This window comes from Ranitomeya imitator, chromosome 10 (genome assembly GCF_032444005.1).
Source record: "Ranitomeya imitator isolate aRanImi1 chromosome 10, aRanImi1.pri, whole genome shotgun sequence".
NCBI lineage: Eukaryota > Metazoa > Chordata > Amphibia > Anura > Dendrobatidae > Ranitomeya > Ranitomeya imitator.
In genome coordinates, this window is record NC_091291.1 from 127271651 (window position 1) to 127295087 (window position 23437).

Here is a 23437-nt window from a genome sequence, read left to right on the forward strand (position 1 = left end):
GCCAAAGGTGTAGCATCAATTCCTCTCAACGGAATAGGACACCGCAAAGGCTCCAAGAAAAATCCACAACGTTTAGCATAATCCAAATCCATCAGATTCAGGGCAGCGCCTGAATCCACAAACGCCATGACAGAATACGATGACAAAGAGCATATCAAGGTAATGGACAGAAGGAATTTGGACTGTACAGTACCAATGACGGCAGAGCTATCGAACCGCCTAGTGCGCTTAGGACAATTAGAAATAGCATGAGTGGAATCACCACAGTAGAAACACAGCCTGTTCAGACGTCTGTGTTCTTGCCGTTCAACTTTAGTCATAGTCCTGTCGCACTGCATAGGCTCAGGTTTACTCTCAGACAATACCGCCAGATGGTGCACAGATTTACGCTCGCGCAAGCGATGACCGATCTGAATGGCCAAGGACATAGACTCATTCAAACCATCAGGCATAGGAAATCCCACCATGACATCCTTAAGAGCCTCAGAGAGACCCTTTCTGAACCAAGCCGCCAGTGCAGATTCATTCCACAGAGTGAGTACTGACCACTTCCTAAATTTCTGACAATATACTTGTACATCATCCTGACCCTGGCATAAAGCCAGCAAATTTTTCTCAGCCTGATCCACTGAATTAGGCTCATCGTAAAGCAATCCAAGCGCCTGGAAAAACGCATCAACATTACTCAATGCAGGGTCCCCTGGCGCAAGAGAAAACGCCCAGTCTTGTGGGTCGCCGCGCAAAAAAGAAATAATAATCAAAACCTGTTGAATAGGATTACCAGAAGAATGAGGTTTCAAGGCCAGAAATAGTTTACAATTATTTTTGAAGCTCAGGAACTTCGTTCTGTCACCAAAAAACAAATCAGGAATAGGAATTCTTGGTTCTAGCATAGATTTCTGATCAATTGTATCTTGAATCTTTTGTACATTTATAACGAGATTATCCATTGAGGAGCACAGAGCCTGAATATCCATGTCCACAGCTGTGTCCTGAAGCACTCTAATGTCTAGGGGAAAAAAAGAACTGAAGACAGAACTGAGGAGAAAAAAAAAAAAAATGATGTCAGGACTTCTTTTTTCCCTCTATTGAGAATCATTGGTTTTGGCTCCTTGTACTGTTATGCTGTGCTATCAGGCAACACAGTGTGCAGTAATCAGTGCACATACAGTGATATGGCAATAACCCAAAAACAATAGAACAAGCTCTGAGACGTGGAATCTCTGCAGACTGCAATACCTGAACCTATCCTCACACAACTAAAAGCAGCAGTGGATTGCGCCTAACACTACCTATGCAACTCGGCACTGCCTGAGGAGCTGACTAGCCTGAAGATAGAAATACAAGCCTGACTTGCCTCAGAGAAATACCCCAAAGGAATAGGCAGCCCCCCACATATAATGACTGTTAGCAAGATGAAAAGACAAAACGTAGGAATGAAATAGATTCAGCAAAGTGAGGCCCGATATTCTAGACAGAGCGAGGATAGCAAAGAGAACTATGCAGTCTACAAAAAACCCTAAAGCAGAACCACGCAAAGGGGGGCAAAAAGACCCACCGTGCCGAACTAACGGCACGGCGGTGCACCCTTTGCGTCTCAGAGCTTCCAGCAAAAGAGAATAGCACAGCTGGACAGAAAAAACGGAAACAAAAACAAAGTAACACTTATCTAGCAGAGCAGCAGGCCACAGGAAAGATGCAGTAGCTCAGATCCAACACTGGAACATTGACAAGGAGCAAGGAAGACAGACTCAGGTGGAGTTAAATAGCAAGGCAGCCAACGAGCTCACCAAAACACCTGAGGGAGGAAGCCCAGAGGCTGCAATACCACTTGTGACCACAGGAGTGAATTCAGCCACAGAATTCACAACAGAGGTCCGATCTCATGCCAATTTATATGGATTACTGAGTGCACCCTCAGAAGTGAAGTCCACTGGGATCAGCACCACCAAGACATACATGATCTATTACGCATATATGCAGGTCAAAATAAGAGGACTGTCATGGCTGAGCTTTTCAGTACACCTTCTCATCTACTTGTTTTCCATCTATCTCTGCCCTTTTCTGGCTCCTATAAAGCCAAAGCTGTCAATCAAAGAAGAGAAGGCTGGCAATAGATATAAAACAAGTAGAATAGTATGCTGAACTACTTGACCACACCAATGAACAATCGCCTGTGCTTTGCTTGTACAGTCATTTTGTGCTGACTGACTCCCATTAGTTTAGGAAAACTTGGCACTCAAAGATTTCTTGAAGAAGAATAAAGTCATTTATTTCACATCCAGACAAACAGATCAATTGCTGCTGCTGCTAAACGTTTTCGGTTCCATATGGACCTTCCTCAGAGCAAGTTTATCTGGAGTGCTCGGTCTGGGTATGTGGTTAAATAAATTAACTTTCTGGTGGAACGTATGGTGGCCAATTGAAGAGCGTTATGTAGGGACTTTGACCTCAAGCAAGTATCGCTGCTTGAATGTGTGGTGGTGAGCCCACACTGCACACGCTTGTGTGCCTTGAGCGATGGTGGTGTGCTGGGATGCTGGGGAGTGCTAGTCACTTTATATTGTATACGTTCAGGTTTGGGCACCTATGACTGTGCACCTCCCCTATTTAGGCTGTGCTTAGCATCTTCTATATCACGGGATGCTGGGGAGAACGCACTGCCCCTGCTTGACGTCAAAGTCACTACATAACGCTCTTTAATTGGCCACCATATGTTCCACCAGAAAGTTCATTTATTTAACCACATACCCAGACCCAGCGCTCCAGATAAACTTGCTCTGAGGAAGGTCCATATGGGACCCAAAACGTTTAGCAGCAGCAATTGATCTGTTTGTCTGGATGTGAAAGAAATGACTTTATAAATCTTCAAGAAATCTTTGAGTGCCAAGTTTTTCTACATATTTGACTGAACGGGTTGGAAACCCTACTTGAGCACCTATACCGGTTTTCCTACAGAGTGCCGTGTAATCTTTTCATATACTCCCATTAGTTTAGGGTCACGCAAGCATATTTTCTCTCATCTGAGAAAATCGGTCCAATTATGCATAACATAGTGTGATCTGATTTTCTCGGATAAGAAGAAGAAAAAAAACTCACCATATTCTCCATTCTGTCAGTCCGTGAACATCGGACTGCACTCAGATGTCATTTGAGTGTAGTCCGATTTTTCCATGGACTCCTTGACTTGCATGGTCGAGTGCGATCTGAATATTTGATGCAAATCTTGAATGTTGAAATATTTTTCCTTGGACAGACTGTTCGAGGTAAAAATCAGAGATATGCATGGCCCCTAAGAATAACACTGGCCCAAGCACGTTCCAATGTTTTGTCAGATCACACTCATATCAAAATATGGGCATCTACATGAGCCCTTAAAGAGTATCTAATGCTTGCTTCACGATATATCTTTCCATGATTAAATTTTGACAGGCATGTGCTCCATGTCTACACTATCTCACTTCCAATGGAGCAAAGAGGAAAGGATGAGAGCTTGAAGAAGTTGCCTTCTACTTGGACAACTTCTTGTCATACCCCTCGCTTGGCCCCCCATAAAATAATAAAGCTTATACTCACCTCCCGCGCTCGCACCGTTCCCGTGGTGTCAGCACTCATTCTCCTGGGGCTTCCATGCTGCTGTTATAAGACATGAGGCTGGCACCCAATCAGCGCTGGCATCACTGTCTCTACCTCCTGTCAAATTAAGCAGGAAGAGGAAGTCAGGGCCGCAGCTGCAGCCTGGACTTCCTTTTCATATTCAATTCGTCTGAATAGTGATTGGTTGCCTGCATCACATGTCATAACAACTGCCCCAGAACCATGAGTGCTGACACCGAGGTAATGGCGCCAACGCAGAAGGGGAGTACAGGCTTTATTATTTTATGGGGGCTAAACAGATTGATCAAGAAGGGGTGGTCAGAGTAGTGGACAACCCATTTAAATAAAACAATTATACGAAAGAAAACACATACCAGCGCCTATAATCAATATTCAAAGATCATAAATCGTAGAGTTCAGGCACTGGAAAAGGACTTATAGTGGACAGACTGCAATTCAGAATACAATAAAAAAACACAAGAACAAAAGCAGTCCAAAAAGTCCAATTATATGCAAAATATCAAAAATGTTTATTAAGAATATAGGTGAACAGACAGCAGGGAATGGATTCCCCATGATAGCCTCAACACATCTAGAAAGGGCACAGATAGGTGTGCAGCAGAATATCCCATACAAGGCATAATATACAGCCCATTCAGTAAGCACATATAACAGTCAAGTGACATGCATCGCTATAAAGCATAAACATATGAATGGTACATACCCGTAGATAAAGATAGTGGTCACTGCGCACACCTAATCGCGCCCACCCCTAAATAAAACAGTAGGCTCATCAAATAAAAGTCTAAGTGCTAATGTTTTAAAATAAAGACACCATTTTTAACTAGAACTGTGGTTTGAGAGCTCAGACAACCCAAGTCATTTTGCGTTTTGTAAAAAAAAAAAAACAATGTGAGGATTTTCGAATTTATCTTTAAGACCTGCACTGTATGAGTGGTTAAATGGGTCCTCTGTGTCTCTACAAGCAATCTGCTCAGTTATTATTCATCCCATATCGATATAATGAAGCCATTGCATAAGGCTCTCTTCCATAAATGTGCTATAATCATTTGTCACGGATAACACAATTAGGTTTTTGCAAGTATTTTGGAGCATTATGTGTTACTATGAAATAGGCCATACAATATGCCTCGCCTTAAAATGTTGAAAGAGGTTTGTCAGCACTTGCTGAAACAATAAGAATCCAGACTGTAAATTACCCCCAACCCCAAAAAAAAAACAACAGAATCATAATATCTCCCTAAGGAGCATCCCGGCACACAAGTGATATAGAATCGGAGACAATCACTAGGGAACGTCTACCAACAGGAGCACTGAGCAACCCCTATCATCACTCTGAAGATAGCAGTATAGAGGGATAGAGCTCAGCTCTGCTGGGATGATTATTTGGAGTAAATTCATCTCAAGGATAATTGGTCAAATAAATCAATCCCAGGTGAACCAGTGCCTCCCTGTTTGCAAAGTACAAGTCATTACTGGCTGGTACTGCACTGAAAATCTACCACCATCATGGTAACATTTTTATGTTTGGTCACTTAGTGAATGCCTTAAAGTGCTAGCACAATCCATACAAACAACCAAGACCAAATTCTGCATCGAATCAAAAGGAACATGTGCAGTTTTTTTAATTGTTTTGGAAAGACATTATGCAGAAATGCTTCATATAAAGCCTTACTTTTTTTAAAGAGACAAAAAGAATCTGCTTCATGAAATAATTTATCATGAATAGGAAAATCAACTCTTAAAAGCCTCCGAAAAGACCTCTCATTTCTAAACTACAGATCAGTAAAATCAAATAAACCCTTTCAAAAAAAAATTTTTTACATTTGTGACATGAGGGCCAGAGTTAGTTTCCAACGCTGTAGACTAAGTAAGCCTATAAATGTTAAGCCCAACATTCACAACAGATAGCCACTGCCAAACTCTTTTGACTCCCCCCTACACATACAGGAATGCTCAGCTTGGCCGACATGGTAGCTGCCGTATTTCTCTGGTTGCAGATTATCTCTCAAAGAACAAAATAATCAGCCGTTGGAAAGCCGATATGCTGCATCCTTCTCTTCTCAAACATCATCTGTTGGGGAGAGCCTTACAATAGACTGATGCCCAATCTCAACAATATCAGGGAGTTTGGCCAACATCAATCTAAGGCATTTAGGGGCTTTTAGAGTTGGTTTAGCTTGCAAATTTTGGCATGTCCAGCCTACCATCTATTGCAATATGGAGACCTCCTGAATCTCTTCTGTAAAAGGGTGTGACAAAGGATAAGAATCTCCAGTGCTGTGCGGCATTTGTAGATGAGTGCTGAAATCTACTGTCCAAATGTGACCCAGTGGAACCAATCGTTAGAGGGAGAGTTTCAGGAGGGAGCACCAGGTCAGATGACCTTAATGACACAGTTCCTTGGTATAAGAGGCCAGCACATCAAAGCAAGAGCAGATTTGGTGCCAATAGAAGGGATGGTCAGGATGTGTTTTGAGGAAGACACTGAGGCCAGGTTGCCAGGCCATGACAGGTAGCTTGAACCAGAGGGGTTGTAGCGCACCTGGAAGCAGAACCCAGACAGCACCAGACAAGTTCCAGAACCCAGACAACGTCTGTCAAAACCCAAAGACCAGACATGGGAAAGCCAAGTTCCAAAACGAGACTACGCAGGTCAAGGCCTGAAGACCAGACTTGAGTTGGTCAAGATGCAAAGCCCAGACAATGGCAGTCAAGAGTCTAGGACTAGTCATCATCCCCCCGGGTATGAGAGACACTTGGCAGAGATTTTTTTTTATATTTTTTAAAATATAGTGTGAGATTAATTGCTCAGTATTCAATCAAGCAAAATCTGACAACCTTGCAGGATGAGGAAGTGGTAAGAATTAAGTAATAGATCAAATTAGAAAATTACTAGCTTTGACTTCAATTAATGTACCATACAAAGTGAATCAAAACTATATTTTAAAAGTAAAAACAAAAGCCAAAAAAATATGATCATCAACTTTTCTCCATTAAAGGGACACTGTCACATGAATTTGGAGGGAACAATCTTCAGCCATGGAGGCGGGGTTTTTGGGTGTTTGATTCACCCTTTCCTTACCCGCTGGCTGCATGCTGGCTGCAATATTGGATTGAAGTTCATTCTCTGTCCTCCGTAGTACATGCCTGCACAAGGTAATCTTGCCTTGCGCAGGCGTGTACTACGGAGGACAGAGAATGAACTTCAATCCAATATTGCAGCCAGCATGCATCCAGCAGGTAAGGAAAGGGTGAATCAAACACCCAAAACGCCCGCCTCCATGGCTGAAGATTGTTCCCTCCAAATTCAGGTGACAGTGTCCCTTTAATTCTAACTAGAACTTTAAGCAGCCATGTTGCTTTCTTCACAGGCTTCAGTAGAGATTTCCTTATTGTCAGATGAGAAATAAATGGCTCTCTGGTTGGAAAAGTAATAACGAAAATGGTTACTTAATGATACTGCTTTTTGTCTTATTTGTAGGGCCAATAATAGGTAACTTTATCACTACTGGGAATAATTGATTTGACTTTCATTTGAAAAAAGAATGAAAAACAAATGGTTCTTTAAAATCAATAGAGTCATCCAATTTCATTAATTTATTTCATAGCTCAAATCTATGTTCATTCTTAAACACAATTACATACCAGCTCTCAATCATCCCACCATATGCTGCAAACATCCTACAAACCTTTTAATGGCATTGCATTAGCATATAGAATTTAATTAGCAAATGCATGCATACCATTATCATATTAAGTCACATGTGTAGGCATTTTGGAAAATGGTGCTCATAGGCTATCAAGAAGACTTCTGTGTTAATATTGTAAGTTACTATATGTATACAACGTAGACTGGTCCACGGAAGTACCAAAAAATTCTCAGGTAGGCCATGGTTTTGACACATTCATAAGCTCAGGCCATAACACAACAGTGCTTCAACCGCTCTTCAGAAAACCATCTTATCAGAACATGACTCAATTGCCACTGCAATCTATAGTTATATATTGTAGGTTGATTTACAATAGTCAGAATTATATAATAAGACCTCAATGTGTCAGGACAACATGGGCATGTTGGTGTTCCGCATAGCTTGATATTGGAACACCTTAATTATTTATTCTGGGAACCAAAGGGTCTCCAGCCTAAGACTTTATTCTGAGGTCAGTGATATATATCTTATATATTGATGCTTGAACATTCTCGGATAAGGTGCTATCTGAGCATGCTTGTGTGCTAATAAGTGTCTTGTCGAACAGCTGCAAGACATGCAACCGTGGGGGCTCAAACATATTTTTCGAGGACGTCGGAAACACTCGGTTAGCACATAAGCATGCTTCGGTAACAGCTTATCCGAGCACCTTTACTCACCACAACTCTGAACAGAATGAAAGAATTGTGCTACTCACCATCATGTAACGTGGATTTTGGAGGATCAAAAAGGCTGCCTGGTTTATCTGAAAAGCAAGTAAAAAAGAATTCATAATTATTATACATTTTGCAAACAAAATATTTTAAAAAAGGCCACTACGTAAACCAAATACATATATAGACTGTAGAGAATTCACACAATCCCAGTGAGCATGCTATATTTTTAAGATAGAGCTACAGTGTAGTGGGTATTGAGGTGCATATGCCCTAGGTGCTCACAGAAAAGCCCTTCATCACACTAAGGGAAAATCGGCCAAATATCCCGATTTGGGCTGGACAGGTCAACCATCTTATGCTATGAAAACTTCCTGACTGGCCCCAGTCAAGCCAAATTTTAACATTGCTGGGTTCAAACAACCGTAATTTCTCCATCTGACAAAAATGGTCCAATTATGCTAGTCAGACTCTAATCAGAGGTTGATCACTGTTTTTTTCGGCAGTGAAGAGTAAAAAAAAACAAAAACGTTTCTTTGCCTAATCCATATGTTCAGTCTGTGAAAATCAACCGCCTTCGGATGTCATGCAAGTGTGGTCCGATTTTTTGGGTTGAATCCATAGACGTGCCATCCAAATCGTGCACACTACAATTTTTTTTTTATCAGAGCACTTGATCCGAGGAAAAAAAATTGGACAAGTGCATGGCCTTATTGAATAACTTTAGTACAAGTGCGATCTATTTTTTTTGACAGACAGCACTTGGACTATATATACGGTCATCTTTACGTTCCCTAATAGTAAGAATGGCTAAGTCAAAAGAAACCATTCAAAACTTGGAAAATTGCCCGTTCTTCTGCAAGACTAAAAAAAAAAAATCAGTGTTCTTTTCTGTGTTTAAAGCTCCTCAGCAGGAGATACTTTAGTAAATATTCTATTTAAAGCCATGCTAGTGGGTATCTGAAGTCCAACTGGCCAGCCAGCAGGGGTGAAGCAGGAGAAAAACATAGTATGTTTATGCGTGAAATCTAAATTGGTGGGCAGTCACACCAGCAAAACAGTCTCATACCATAATGCTGATTAGAAGGAAAAAAAAAATGATAATAATGTACTGTGTTGCAGAAATATCAGCACTTAATATCTCGGAGTGACATTACCGCAAGACACCGCTAATCTGTGAACCAAGACGGGCATCGAGGTTAGTAAAAAAAAAATAAATAAATAGAAAGTAAAAAAAAAAATCAGTGTTCAACAAAGCAGTAAGATATTTTCCGGCTTCACTATTCCATATTTCATCAGAACCTTTGAAAATGCTAAGTGAGGTATGCACTACCTACTGTTCAAAAAAATGGAAATCTCAGGATGGACTGCTGGTTTAATCAGTCTTACTTGGACTGATCCTATGTAAAGCAGCGGAGTAAGAAAAAAAATACAACATATTTGCATATTCAGAATTTTCTGTATTGGCTGTAAAGAGATATGGAAAATCTTCCATCAGGGTAGGGTGGGGGTAAGCTAGGCATTGTGCCAGTGCACAGTCACTCTTTTATTATGATCGAATGATTATTGAAGGCAGGAGGAAAATAAATATTTCTGGCAGATATTAATCAGCTATTTAAGAAGTTATTTGCCAGCCAGGAGGGGAGATAATGGTGATATCATTTTTAATTGTGTTCTTTTCCAAGCTGCAAACAAGGATTCGGATTTGTTTTTATGGTCTAGTTCAGAAATGAATCCTTCATTTCACAACTAACTCTCAATGCAACACAATATTTCGTCTCTGTTTTGTGTCTACAGAAAATGGAGCTACAATTTCCATTATGTGATGCTTCTGTTTCGTTCAGAGTTTCATATTCAGAAATGAGAGGTAATGACGAATGCATTATTAATGCACTTATTTCCCAGCATTCCATTACATTCCGTTCTATGGAAGGTAATACTGTTTTGTCTTGTGACATAATAGTCCAAAGCGACTCCTGGAAGTCCCTTGTTGGAGAGGGAAAGGCTTGTAACTGGCGATTACACAGCAAACTAGATGATGGGACACAACAAATAAAACATTGATGGGTTTTGCTATTCTCTTGGGCACAGTACCCAAGACAGGTGAACTTACATTTTACTTTGTCTTTATATGAAGAGCTGAAAATAAAGATAGATCCAACTCAAGTTCAGTCCACTATATTGGTTTCCTAACTTCCTGTTTAAAGGGAATCTGTCACCAGATTTTCTGAAAGCAGCATGATGTAGGGGCAGAGACCTGGATCCCAGCTATATCTCACTTAAAGGGAACCTGTCACCCCCAAAATCAAAGATGAGCTTAGCCCACCAGCATCAGGGGCTTATCTACAGCATTCTGGAATGCTGAAGATAAGCCCACGATGTATCCTAAAGGATAAGAAAAAGAGGTTAGATTATACTTACCCAGGGGCGGTCCCGGTCTGGTCCGATCCGTGTCGCGATCTGGTACAGCGCCTTCTATCTTCATCAGATGACGTCCTCTTCTGGTCTTCATGCTGCGGCTCCAGTGCAGGCGTACTTTGGCAGCCCTGTTGAGGGCAGAGCAAAGTACTGCAGTGCGCAGGTGACGGGCCTCTCTGACCTTTCCTGGTGCCTGCGCACTATAGTACTTTGCTCTGCCCTCAACAGGGCTGGCAAAGTACGCCTGCGCCGGAGCTGCAGCGTGAAGACAAGAAGAAGACGTCATCGTAAGAAGATGGGAAGCCCCGGACCCCAACGCCCACCGCAGCGGTTCCGCCCCTGGGGGAGTATAATCTAACCTCTTTTTCTCATCTTTTAGGATACATCGGGGCTTATCTACAGCATTCCAGAATGCTGTAGATAAGCCCCTAATGCTGGTGGGCTTAGCTCACCTTCGATTTTGGGGGTGACAGGTTACCTTTAATAGGCTGTCTGCTGCAGTTTTTAAAAAAACATTGTTTTATCTGCAGCAGATCTAGCAGTTCTCTGAATGCAGAGCTCTGTATAACCCCACCCACATCACTGATTGGCAGCATTTGTATACTGTGCAAAGGCAGAAAACTGCCAATCAGTGGTGGAGCGAGCTTATAGCTAGCAGGAAGATTACATGGCAGTAAAGGTACCATCACACATAACGATATCGTTGCTTTTTGTGACATAACAACGATATCGTTAACGAAATTGTTATGCGTGACAGCGACCAACGATCAGGCCCCTGCTGTGAGATCGTTGGTCGCTGGGGAAAGTCCAGGACTTTATTTTGTTGCTGGATCACCCGCTGACATCGCTGAATCGGCGTGTGTGATGCCGATTCAGCAATGTCTTCACTGGCAACCAGGGTAAACATCAGGTTACTAAGCGCAGGGCTGCGCTTAGTAACCCGATGTTTACCCTGGTTACCATTGTAAAAGTAAAAAAAAAAAAACACTGCATACTTATATTCCTGTTACGCTCCCCCGGCGTCAGCTTCCCTGCGTCCCCCAGTGTCAGCGCCGGCCAGCCGTAAAGCAGAGCACAGCGGTGACATCACCGCTCTGCTTTCCGGCCAGCGCTTACACAGAGCAGGGAAGCTGAAGGCGAGGGACGCGACAGGAATGTAAGTATGTAATGTTTTTTTTTTACTTTTACAATGGTAACCAGGGTAAACATCAGGTTACTAAGTGCGGCCCTGCGCTTAGTAACCCGATGTTTACCCTGGTTACCCGGGGACTTTGGGATCGTTGGTCGCTGGAGAGCTGTCTGTGTGACAGCTCTCCAGCGACCAAACAGCGACGCTGCAGTGATCGGCATCGTTGTCTAGATCGCTGCAGCGTCGCTAAATGTGACGGTACCTTAAGTTTTCTAGTCCTCTAAGGATAATCTCCTGCTGATAAATCAGTGATTTCATCAAAACCCAGTAATAGATAAATCACTGAATTCAGGGTCTCTTTTCCTTCATTATGCTGCTCTCAGATTTGGTGGCAAAAACCTGGTGACAGATTCCCTTTAAGAAGGTTTGGGATTTCTCTGATTTGGACAATACAAGGCCCTTGGCAATAATCTGATCACAAAATGTACATTTACCTAGACCCACAGTGAGCAGCTATAATTTGTGGGGAAACCTGACAAGAAGCGTTCAATTTCCCTACAGCACCACAACCGGAAAATTAAGTATTACACTGCGTAAATTACTGATTTTTTTTGTAATTCAGGGCAGGGCAAGTTCTGGGGTTTTGCAATGACTCTCTACTGATGATACAGAATATGAGACCCCCCACTTCACTTGTTTAATTCATAATTCTAATATCAGGTATATAAAAATGGATTTTCTTTTTTTTATTTGGATAACCAAAATTTCATTAAAGAGTAGCCTTCTAGTGGGAAGTAAAAAAAAAAAAAAATACTGACCAAATACTGAACGTGGCCTAAGGGTGGATATGGTATAGAGCTTTGTCTTGCAGCCAAAATCATGGGAAAATGTGCAGGATTTATTTACAAGATGAGAGGATTGATTTGCTCATAAACAAATTTGCATTGAATTTCATAAAAAATTTCAGAATCGCCAGAATTAATTTTTTGTTTGGTTTGTTTTGCGATTCATCAAAAATGGTGGTCTGCACTGGTTGCTCTTCAGTGCTATTTGCTGCCTCTAGTGCTGAGTCGACCTCACTACATCATGACATTGCAGAACAAGGAGGTAACATGTGTCATCTCATGTTATGAGGCCTAATCAGTGGCGGAAATGCCAAAAAGACCTCAAGACTAACCAGTGCCAGAGGGAGCTGTACGGCAAGACAGGAGAGGCCTAAGGAGAGGTATTACATATTTTATCTTTTTTTTATCTTACGTTTATTATGTTTAGACGTCTGGAGAAACCTCAAATGATAGTAAATGTCTTTAAATGGCAAATCCAATTTGCATCAATTAAAATTGAATTTCCTGGCCACAATAGAGTGAATCTGCCCATTCTCTCCTGTCTACTGGCCACTGCCACTTACTGCTACACTTTTGTTCCCGGGAAAAAAAAACAATAGAAAAAAGTGCTTCCTTATATTTGTTTTCCCAAATCACAAAGTTTTGGAGCAATTTGTAAATTTTATTCTATGTTTCGGAAAACCCCTTTAAATTCCCACCATCTAAGAGATACAAGCGTCTCGTTTCTCATTGGGAAACAAAGCACCTGGATGAGATGCCTTAATAATAGGATCTAAGGGGTAAAGTTTCTCCTTGTAGAGAGTGACATGCCAGTATGAGGAGACTTAAACGCCTTGCATGCTCCTCTGGGAAATTAAATATGCAAATTGTCTCTTCAAAGGGACTTGAACTCTAGTGCCACCTACTGGAATTAGCAGGAATCTATTGTCACCTCTCTCTCTCTGAAGAGACAATTTGCTTCAATAATATGCACGCATTCCCCCTCGTAGACCAAGTCTTACAGCACGAGACTGCCTTGTCAGAAAGAGATCTGTGACTATTTTGGAAAACTTCTCTGGCAAATCCATTTTTATTTTATGTAACAAGTGTTTTTTTTCCTGTATCTCTAAGGATATTATTGTACAGTAGCAGCAAAGATTGCCAAGAGACTGCTACTGTGTGGATCGTGATTATGGAGAGCTAAGTGCTTGTTTGCTTAAGTATCCCGTACTATTAGATTTCCTACCGACAATAGCATGGGCATGAATATAACGGTCGTACAAAATGTGCATCTGTACAAAATGTGAGCTAAATTATTATGTAACTACATAACCATGTACCGTATATTATACATGTGATTATGCAGATAAGGAACCTATTTAGGGAATTACAATCTATAAGAAGGGTCATGTTCGCTGGTCCTATCGGACCAGACGTCCAAACCGCCAACAATACAGGATCTGGATGTATGCGCTAATGGGGCCATAGACTGTAATAGTGACGGCAGAGTGAAAGTGCACTCCGACTTGCATCATTTTCAGGAGTGTATGTCTACCGGAGGCAGAACCAACACACGGTCTACTATGTTTGAGTGTCTGCCTCATGTAGGTGTACACTCCTGAAAATGATGCATGTCAGAGCGTACTTTCGCTCTACCATCATCATTACAATCAATGGCCCCGTCAGCGCATACGTCTGGATTCCGTTTTGCGGGTGTTCGGTCTTAAGTACCAATGAATGTGACTCTAGACGCAATGTGAAAGCACCCTTAAGAAACTTAACTATTAGGTAGTGTCTCCCAATCTGGAAGACCCAGCACCTACATACACCACATAAATTGTCTATATATCCTAAAGAGAACCTATGTAGTTATAAATGGTTGAAAAAAATAAACAGGTCCATCAAGTTCAACCCTTCTCCACCAATTCTATATTCTCTCTCTCTTGATTATTTATAACCCCAATGCTACCGATCATGAGAAGAGAATCTAGCCCTTTTATAAATGCTCGTATAATATCTGCCATTACTACGTCTTGTGGTAGGGAATTCCACAGTCTGACTGCTCTAACTGTAAAGAACCCTTTCCTATTTAGCTGCCAGAATCGCCTTTCCTCCACTTGATACGTCTTGGATGAGTAGTCCAAGATGCATTACGCTAGACTGACAGCCTTCTCCCCATACGCACAAGGAAAGACCTGTCAGTCTAGGAAAGAGAGGCTGGGAGAAGTAGCCGGGGGACTGGCCTTGGACCTAGTTATTCTAGTTGCATAATATCTCACATGGTTTGTAGCCATGAGCGAATATACTCGTTACTTGAGATTTCTCGAGCATACTTGGGTGACCTCTGAGTATTTTTTAGCGCTCGGAGATTTAGTTTTTCTTGCCGCAGCTGAACGATTTACATCTGTTAGCCAGAATAAGTACATGTGGGGGTTGCCTGGTTGCTAGGGAATCCCCACATGTACTTATGCTGGCTAACAGATATAAATCATTCAGCTGTGGCAAGAAAAACTAAATCTCCGAGTACTAAATAATACTCGGAGGACCCCCGAGCATGCTCGAGAAGTCTCAAGTAATGAGTATATTCGCTCATCACTAATGCTTTGCAAAATATATTTTCCCTGAAACGCTGCAGCATTTCAGAGTAAATCATACATGGTTGCAATAATGCAGCCACACTGATTAATTCTGCCTCCATTTCAGACAATGAGAATCTCCTGAAAGGTTCTCATTAAGCAGCACAGTGCAATGCTTCATTTGCCCTACAGGGGTGCTGCAGGGAAACTGGACACTTCCTTATGGACTCTTGGAACACTTGTATCACTCGGATATCTTCTCCATTTTCACATAGAAGATGTTGGTTATCATTGGAATATGTCATCAGGTTTTTGCCACCCAGTTGGACAGCAGAACAATGTAGAGACCAGGACCCAGATTTCAGCGATGTATCATTTTGCTACCATACAATAAAGAAGATATGGCACTCACCCCAGCGATGCTGTGATTAAAGTCCTTTATTCGCTGCGAGCAGCATTCGGGTCTACACATGGAGAGGCGGCAGGGAATGAACAGGAGAGGGTGCGGGGAAACAGGTGAGGACAACGGCCGTTTCGCGCTGTGCGCTTCAACGGGTCCAAGTCGGCAGGGAATGAACAGGAGAGGGTGCGGGGAAACAGGTGAGGACAACGGCCGTTTCGCGCTGTGCGCTTCAACGGGTCCAAGTCTTTGACCCGTTGAAGCGCACAGCGCAAAACGGCCGTTGTCCTCACCTGTTTCCCCGCACCCTCTCCTGTTCATTCCCTGCAGCCTCTCCATGTAGACTCGAATGCTGCTCACAGCGAATAAAGGACTTTAATCACAGCATCGCTGGGGTGAGTGCCATATCTTCTTTATTGTACTACTGCAAGTGAAGTCTCTGATCCACTGTGGATATCCTTTGCGCACCACCCCCAACTGTTTTAATCTGGATAGTGTTTTAAGTCTATTTGCCTCCGCCTGTTGAACTACCTGTGAAGATTCGCTGACCTGGTGCCGCACAGTTTCCGTTTCTTGGTCTGGATCATTTTGCTACCTTCTGTAGTTTTTATAAAATCTGCATTTTATCAGGCGGACATTATCACTAGAGGACTAGTAAACCTGATGCCAAGTTGTGCTCTGTATTCATGAGGTCTTTATAAGCCTGCTCCCATCAATAATTGGCTGCTTTCTGTGTACACTGTGCATAGGCAGAAAACTGTCAATCTGTGGTATGGGCAGGGCTATATAGAGCTCAGCGGTCAACAGAACTGGAGATGATAAAACAGTGATCCTATCAAAACTACAGCAAGCAGCTCAGTAAGTGATACATCCGTCGAATCAGGATCTCTGCATCTAAAGCAGATGGTAGAGCGAAAACCTGGTAACAGATTCCGTTTAAAAGGTAATGATTGATATTATACTTTGCTTTTTTATGGATCTCATCAATAGCTGATTAATATAAAAAAATAAATAAGAAGATATAAAAAGAGAAATTGTGTATTCTAGATGGCGTCACCCCTTACGTTCTCACAATACCGAACGAACAATGACTATGAGAGGAGATTTACTAAGCAATGATACATCTATCACATCAAGAACACAAATCTAAATCTTTAATTGTTTTACATCCTCCTTGTACATTTTTTGTAGGAAGTTTGGACCCACTTCTATTTGCCAGACCATACAATCCATTAAAAGCTCTTTGTTCTGGAGGACTGCTGGCGTGGATAGAAATCAATGGATACCTACTGACTTTAAATGCACATTAGTTTTGTGTTCCAACAGAGATAATAGCCGATCTCAAGAGGTCCCAAAAGCACAAGCACCAGTAATCAGCTTGATGTTGGGGGACTGACAAAACGAAAAGGGGTTTTCCAAATCAAACAGCCTCATTAAAGCACGGTCTACATGAAAACCTGCGAAGTGAAGAATCCAAGCCGCAGAGTATCAGACATATAAGTATATAAGCTTGTTGTTTGCTCCAAATCATTGAGCACATCTGAGCATAACTAGATGGTTTTTCACAAGTGGAAACAATTCAGTTTTGCTAGGCTCAGTTTCTCAGCCCTACGGTCTACTCATTGGCACCTTCTACACCACCCAAGAGAAGCGCACTCTATGCCAGCTATGGTCTTGCTGCACACAATACTTAAACATTGAATATTGATCCAATTTTGAGTTTTATTCATAGGGACTTCAAACTATCAATCGCTACATTAGTCCATTGAGAATTGAGGACTCTCAATTCTAAATATTTTTCTACATTAGTCCACACATTTATACAGCCATTTGGATCCTTCTATGTTTACATATAATTTCAGATAAGTTCTGAACCTCTTAGGGTACCGTCACACAGTGGCATTTTGATCGCTACGACGGCACGATCCGTGACGCTCCAGCATCGTAACAGTATCGCTCCAGCGTCGTAGACTGCTGTCACACTTTGCAATGTACGACGCTGGAGCGATAATTTCATGACGTATGTGCGATGTAGAAGCCGTTGGTTACTATGCGCACATCGTATACAATATCGTGCACACCTTTGTTACACCATGCGATCATGCCGCCACAGCGGGACACTAGACGACGAAAGAAAGTTTCAAACGATCTGCTACGACGTACGATTCTCAGCGGGGTCCCTGATCGCAGGAGCATGTCAGACACAGCGAGATCGCTGGAACGTCACGGATATATCGCTGGAACGTCACGAATCGTGCCGTCGTAGCGATCAAAATGCCACTGTGTGACGGTACCCTTAGAAAAGGATCTCTGAGGGAAATCTTATGTAAATCACAGAATATAGCAGGAACAATGCCAATGCCTAGAACCAGACCACAATTCTATCTGCATGTCCGATCCCTTGGATCCAATAGGATGCAATAGGGAATAGATCCTAGTGCTCTCATTCAGTATATTGACTGGGTGACCCATAGTATTGTATTCGATGAAGGCATAACAGGGGTTACGTAAATTTTTCTATGTGTGCAATGTTGCGTTAATTCAATTACTAAAAAGCTGCAATTTTGGCTTCTTTATGACTTAAGTGTCATTTTAGCTTGAAACATCAATAGTAAACATAAAAACATAAGGTTATCAACTTATTTAAGTCGTTATTTAGGAAAAATTTTAAATAAAAGGAGTGAGGAGAATATTTTATGGATTCAAATGACATAACCAGATGATTCCCCTAATAATGAGGTATAAAATGAGGTAACAGAAGTATATATGCTTCTTGGACTTGACTACCCCAGTCTCAGACAGTTAGGCAATCTAGGAATATAGTGAGACACTTCCATTGTGAAGAGTCGGTCACACAAAATGTGGTTCCTGAAAGGCTACATCGGCAGAGAGCAAGCTAACATTATTCAATTAATGGAATGCCTTTAAGATCTCGTGGTGCATCGGGCGAAAGAAACTAGGTCAGTAAACCAAGGGCATAAGCACCTCCCATGCAAAGCTCAAATCCTGCCACTTGGGGGGGTAAAAGAAAAACCATGATGGGTTTAATGAGTAGGGTTCATACGTATCTGCACACACACACACACAACCCATGAACAGTTTGCAAGAGAGGCAGGCAATGAATGAGTAATGATTTATGTGACCCTGGAGTATCGGTCTCATTCACTCCCACATAAGCCTGCATTACACAATGCTTGATAGCTCATAGAATGGTTGATGGGGTTTTGGCACTGGCCACACGTACAGTTATTGAGGAAGAGAAGAACGGCAAATCCAAGCGTTGAAGTAGCAAGTAGAATGAGACAAATGTTACATGGGATCATGAAGTAGCGGACCACCAGAGAGACTTTGTGTTGGTAGATCCGGTCCCGCTCAGAAGCTGGCGCAGGGTAGTGGCAGCCAGTCATGGCAAAGTCTCTTCGGGGTCTATCTATGGTCTCCACAAAGCTTTCTCCCAATCCAGTTTTACATCCTCCTTCTAACAGTCATGTCAACTAAATAATGCATCTGCTGCATATATACAAAAAAAAAATCTACAAGTAACCATTTCCCAGTTAGGACACCATGGTAGACTCAGACTGTTGTCACCAAGAGTAAGGCCACGTGTGGTCAAGAAGAACAATAATTTCCTTCCGGCAATCCTCAAGTCCCAAACATAAGTGGTTCTCAAAAACTTTGGATTGTGTGAGGTTTAAGCATTCCATTCCAAAAATGCAAAAAAAAGAAATTGGCTAGATCCAACGGTAAGTGTAAATCAGAAATGCATCCAGGTAATAGACAAAATTGAAGTAAATCCTTGCTGCATTTGTTGAGATCCTGCTTGAACATTTACAGAACAGAAAATCTCTCTCGAAGTTCTCTTGTAAAAACCTTGCATTTTAGATACGATTGTCTGTTCCAGCTGCAGGCAGAACAAAAATCCATTCAAAGACGTGAGAATAGAAAGGGTGTAACGAAGTACCGTGGTACCTTCACTCCTAGATGAGATGGTGAGATTTCCACCGTCTGCTGATCAATCTCAGCACAGAGGAATTAAACCTTAAACTTCACCTCCTCCAAGAAGCATGGCCTCAATAAGAGCTTAAAAGTCCCTTTCCTTTTGCAGCGTGAAAGTTCCTTGTCAATACTTCTCGTTTCTTCATTCCCAGGCAGTCCATTTTATCAGCAACACACAATTGCCATCCTTCTTCCGATGAAATACACTGCCACTTTATTTTTCACTCCCCCATTCGCCTCCTCTCTCAAACACAAGAAGTGGCGCCCACCCCCTCCGTTAGTGTCACCCCCACTTCTTTCAACACCAGCACACAGTTTCGTCACTGCGTTCTTCAGTGGTCTTCTCAGGCAGCTTAACAACCATCTCTCAATATCTACCGTCAATGGAAATTTAAAAAAAAGAATAGAAAAAAAAGAGAGTTCAGGCTCCCGTGGATCATCAAATGCCAGTCCTTGCGAAAGAACGTTCACCCATTCATCAGCCAGGCAGGCACAGAAAATTAAGAGAGAAAGAAGCCAGGGGCAATGTCTTGCAGGAGGAGGGCTGGAAGATAACTAGAGTCTCATCGGAAAAATGTATGATAAAGGACCGCCGCTTGCAGCTAAATGCAAGCTCTCGATTGCAACATGCCTTGCGAATAGAGGCAAGTTTCTGTATAGGTAAATATGGTCTCACCTGCAGTGCTTCTCCTCAGTACTGTGGACTCCTCTGTATGGTCATTCCATATATATGATCCTTCTCTGAATTCACCTGATTTTGTTCCAAGATAGTTGCAAGATATATGGGATCTCCAGGACTTTGCAAATTGATTCGCTTTCTCAGTATCCAAAAAAGGCTGATGCAGAATGTTCAGATTATCTTTCTGGAAGCAAAGTGCTTGGGTAGCAAGGTGGTTAGATTCCAGACAGGTCCACTACTCCCACCAACAGGCAAGACTGTTAGATTTTACCCGATGTTGTTCAGAGAACTAGCTCTCTCTATAAAGCTGGAAAATTGTGGGCGACTGAAGCAAAGACAGAGCTGGATACACTACAGTACTAGACAAAGAGTAAAGGCTTTAGGGAATTCTCTTTGCAGCCTCCTCAGGGTCCCTGCATGTGCATACAAAAGCAAAATGAGAGGAGGGGGGTTGAGCTGCTCGGTGACAGAGGGCGGAGGGGGGCACTGCTTCACCAATGCTTTCCACTCACACAACGTGCTCCAGCCACCGGTCAAAGAGTGTAGACCATGCAAATAGAGGGGCTGATAAGTGCAAACTACACAAACTCCACCAACGTCGGTAACAGCATGACGTCGAAAGCTCCAACCCGGTGCCACATACTTTTTTTAATCCATGTGATATATCCTAATAATCATGCGCAACTCCATTCACAAAATGTCAATGTCCACAATATCTGTCCATTTTTTTAACCCCTTCATGACCTTGGGATTTTCCATTTTTCCGTGTTCGTTTTTTGCTTCCTTTCTTCCCAGAGCCATAACTTTTTTATTTTTCTGTCAATATGGCCATGTGAGGGCTTATTCTTTGCGGGATGAGTTGTACTTTTGAACGACATCATTGGTTTTAGCATGTCATGTACTAGAAAACAGGAAAAAAATTCCAAGTGCGGTGAAATTGCAAAAAAAGTGCAATCCCACACTTGTTTTTTGATTGGCTTTTTTACTAGGTTCACTAAATGCTAAAACTGACCATTATGATTCTCCATGTCATTACGAGTTCATAGACACCAAACATGTCTAGGTTCTCTTTTATCTAAGTGGTGAAAAAAATTCCAAACTTTGCTAAAAAAAAAAAAAAAAAAAATTGTGCCATTTTCCGATACCCGTAGCGTCTCCATTTTTCATGATCTGGGGTCGAGTGAGAGCTTAATTTTTGCATACTGAGCTGGCGTTTTTAATGATTGCATTTTGGTGCAGATACGTTCTTTTGATCACCCATTATTGCATTTTAATGCAATTTCGCGGTGACCAAAAAAACTATTCTGGCGTTTTGAATTTTTTTCTCGCTACACCATTTAGCGATCAGGTTAATCCTTTCTTTTATTGAAAGATCGGGCAATTCTGAACGCGGTAACACCAAATATGTGTAGGTTTGATTTTTTTATTGATTTATTTTGAATGGGGCAAACGGGGGGTGATTTAACCCCTTCATGACCCAGCCTATTTTGACCTTAAAGACCTTGCCGTTTTTTGCAATTCTGACCAGTGTCCCTTCATGAGGTAATAACTCAGGAACGCTTCAATGGATCCTAGCGGTTCTGAGATTGTTTTTTCGTGACATATTGGGCTTCATGTTAGTGGTAAATTTAGGTCAATAAATTCTGTGTTTATTTGTGATAAAAACGGAAATTTGGCGAAAATTTTGAAAATTTCGCAATTTTCACATTTTGAATTTTTATTCTGTTAAACCAGAGAGTTATGTGACACAAAATAGTTAATAAATAACATTTCCCACACGTCTACTTTACATCAGCACAATTTTGGAAACAAAATTTTTTTTTGCTAGGAAGTTATAAGGGTTAAAATTTGACCAGCGATTTCTCATTTTTACAACGAAATTTACAAAACCATTTTTTTTAGGGACCACCTCACATTTGAAGTCAGTTTGAGGGGTCTATATGGCTGAAAATACCCAAAAGTGACACCATTCTAAAAACTGCACCCCTCAAGGTGCACAAAACCACATTCAAGAAGTTTATTAACCCTTCAGGTGCTTCACAGCAGCAGAAGCAACATGGAAGGAAAAAATGAACATTTAACTTTTTAGTCACAAAAATGATTTTTCAGCAACAATTTTTTTATTTTCCCAATGGTAAAAGGAGAAACTGAACCACGTACATTGTTGTCCAATTTGTCCTGAGTACGCTGATACCTCATATGTGGGGGTAAACCACTGTTTGGGCGCACGGCAGGACTTGGAAGGGAAGGAGCGCCATTTGACTTTTTGAATGAAAAATTGGCTGCACTCTTTAGCGGACACCATGTCACATTTGGAGAGCCCCCGTGTGCCTAAAAATTGGAGCTCCCCCACAAGTGACCCCATTTTGGAAACTAGACGCCCCAAGGAACTTATCTAGATGCATAGTGAGCCCTTTAAACCCCCAGGTGCTTCACAAATTGATCCGTAAAAATGAAAAAGTACTTTTTTTTCACAAAGAAAATTCTTTTAGCCTCAATTTTTTCATTTTCACATGGACAACAGGATAAAATGGATCCTAAAATTTGTTTGGCAATTTCTCCTGAGTACACCGATACTTCACATGTGGGGGTAAACCACTGTTTGGGCACATGGTAAGGCTCGGAAGGGAAGGAGCGCCATTTGACTTTTTGAATGAAAAATTATCTCCATCGTTAGCGGACACCATGTCGCGTTTGGAGAGACCCTGTGTGCTTAAACATTGGAGCTCCCCCACAAGTGACCCCATTTTGGAAACTGGACCCCCCAAGGAACTTATCTAGATGCCTAGTGAGCACTTTAAACCCTCAGGTGCTTCACAAATTGATCCGTAAAAATGAAAAAGTACTTTTTTTTCACAAAAAATTTATTTTCGCCTCAATTTTTTCATTTTCACATGGGCAATAGGATAAAATGGATCCTAAAATTTGTTGAGCAATTTCTCCCTAGTATGCCGATACCTCATATGTGGGGGTAAACCACTGTTTGGGCACACGGCAGGGCTCGGAAGGGAAGGCGCGCCTTTTAACTTTTTGAATGGAAAATTAGCTCCAATTGTTAGCGGACACCATGTCGCATTTGGAGAGCCCCTGTGTGCCTATGCAATGGAGCTCCCCCACAAGTGACCCCATTTTGGAAACTAGACCCCCCAAGGAACTTATCTAGATGCATACTGAGCACTTTAAACCCCCAGGTGCTTCACAGAAGTTTATAATGCAGAGCCATGAAAATAAAAAATAATTTTTCTTTTCTCAAAAATGATTTTTTAGCCTGGAATTTCCTATTTTGCCAATGGTAATAGGAGAAATTGGACCACAAATGTTGTTGTCCAGTTTGTCCTGAGTATGCAGATACCCCATATGTGGGGGTGAACCACTGTTTGGGCGCACTGCAGGGCTCAGAAGGGAAGGCACGCCATTTGGCTTTTTAAATG

General features: G+C 41.8%; 1 protein-coding gene across 10 annotated transcripts in view; it reads right to left on the bottom strand.

Annotated features, from left to right (window-relative positions):
- AGRN (agrin) overlaps positions 1-23437 on the bottom strand; it is a 626510-nt gene that overhangs the window by 317687 nt on the left and 285386 nt on the right. For 7 of the 10 annotated variants that reach the window (XM_069742177.1, XM_069742176.1, XM_069742173.1 and 4 more), the window contains exon 3: positions 8029-8076. In XM_069742177.1, coding sequence (XP_069598278.1) covers positions 8029-8076 — 48 coding nt within the window. Of the gene's footprint in view, positions 1-8028; positions 8077-18575; positions 20330-23437 lie in introns of those variants that run through there. The other 3 variants (XM_069742181.1, XM_069742180.1, XM_069742179.1) reach the window with 2 other exon arrangements.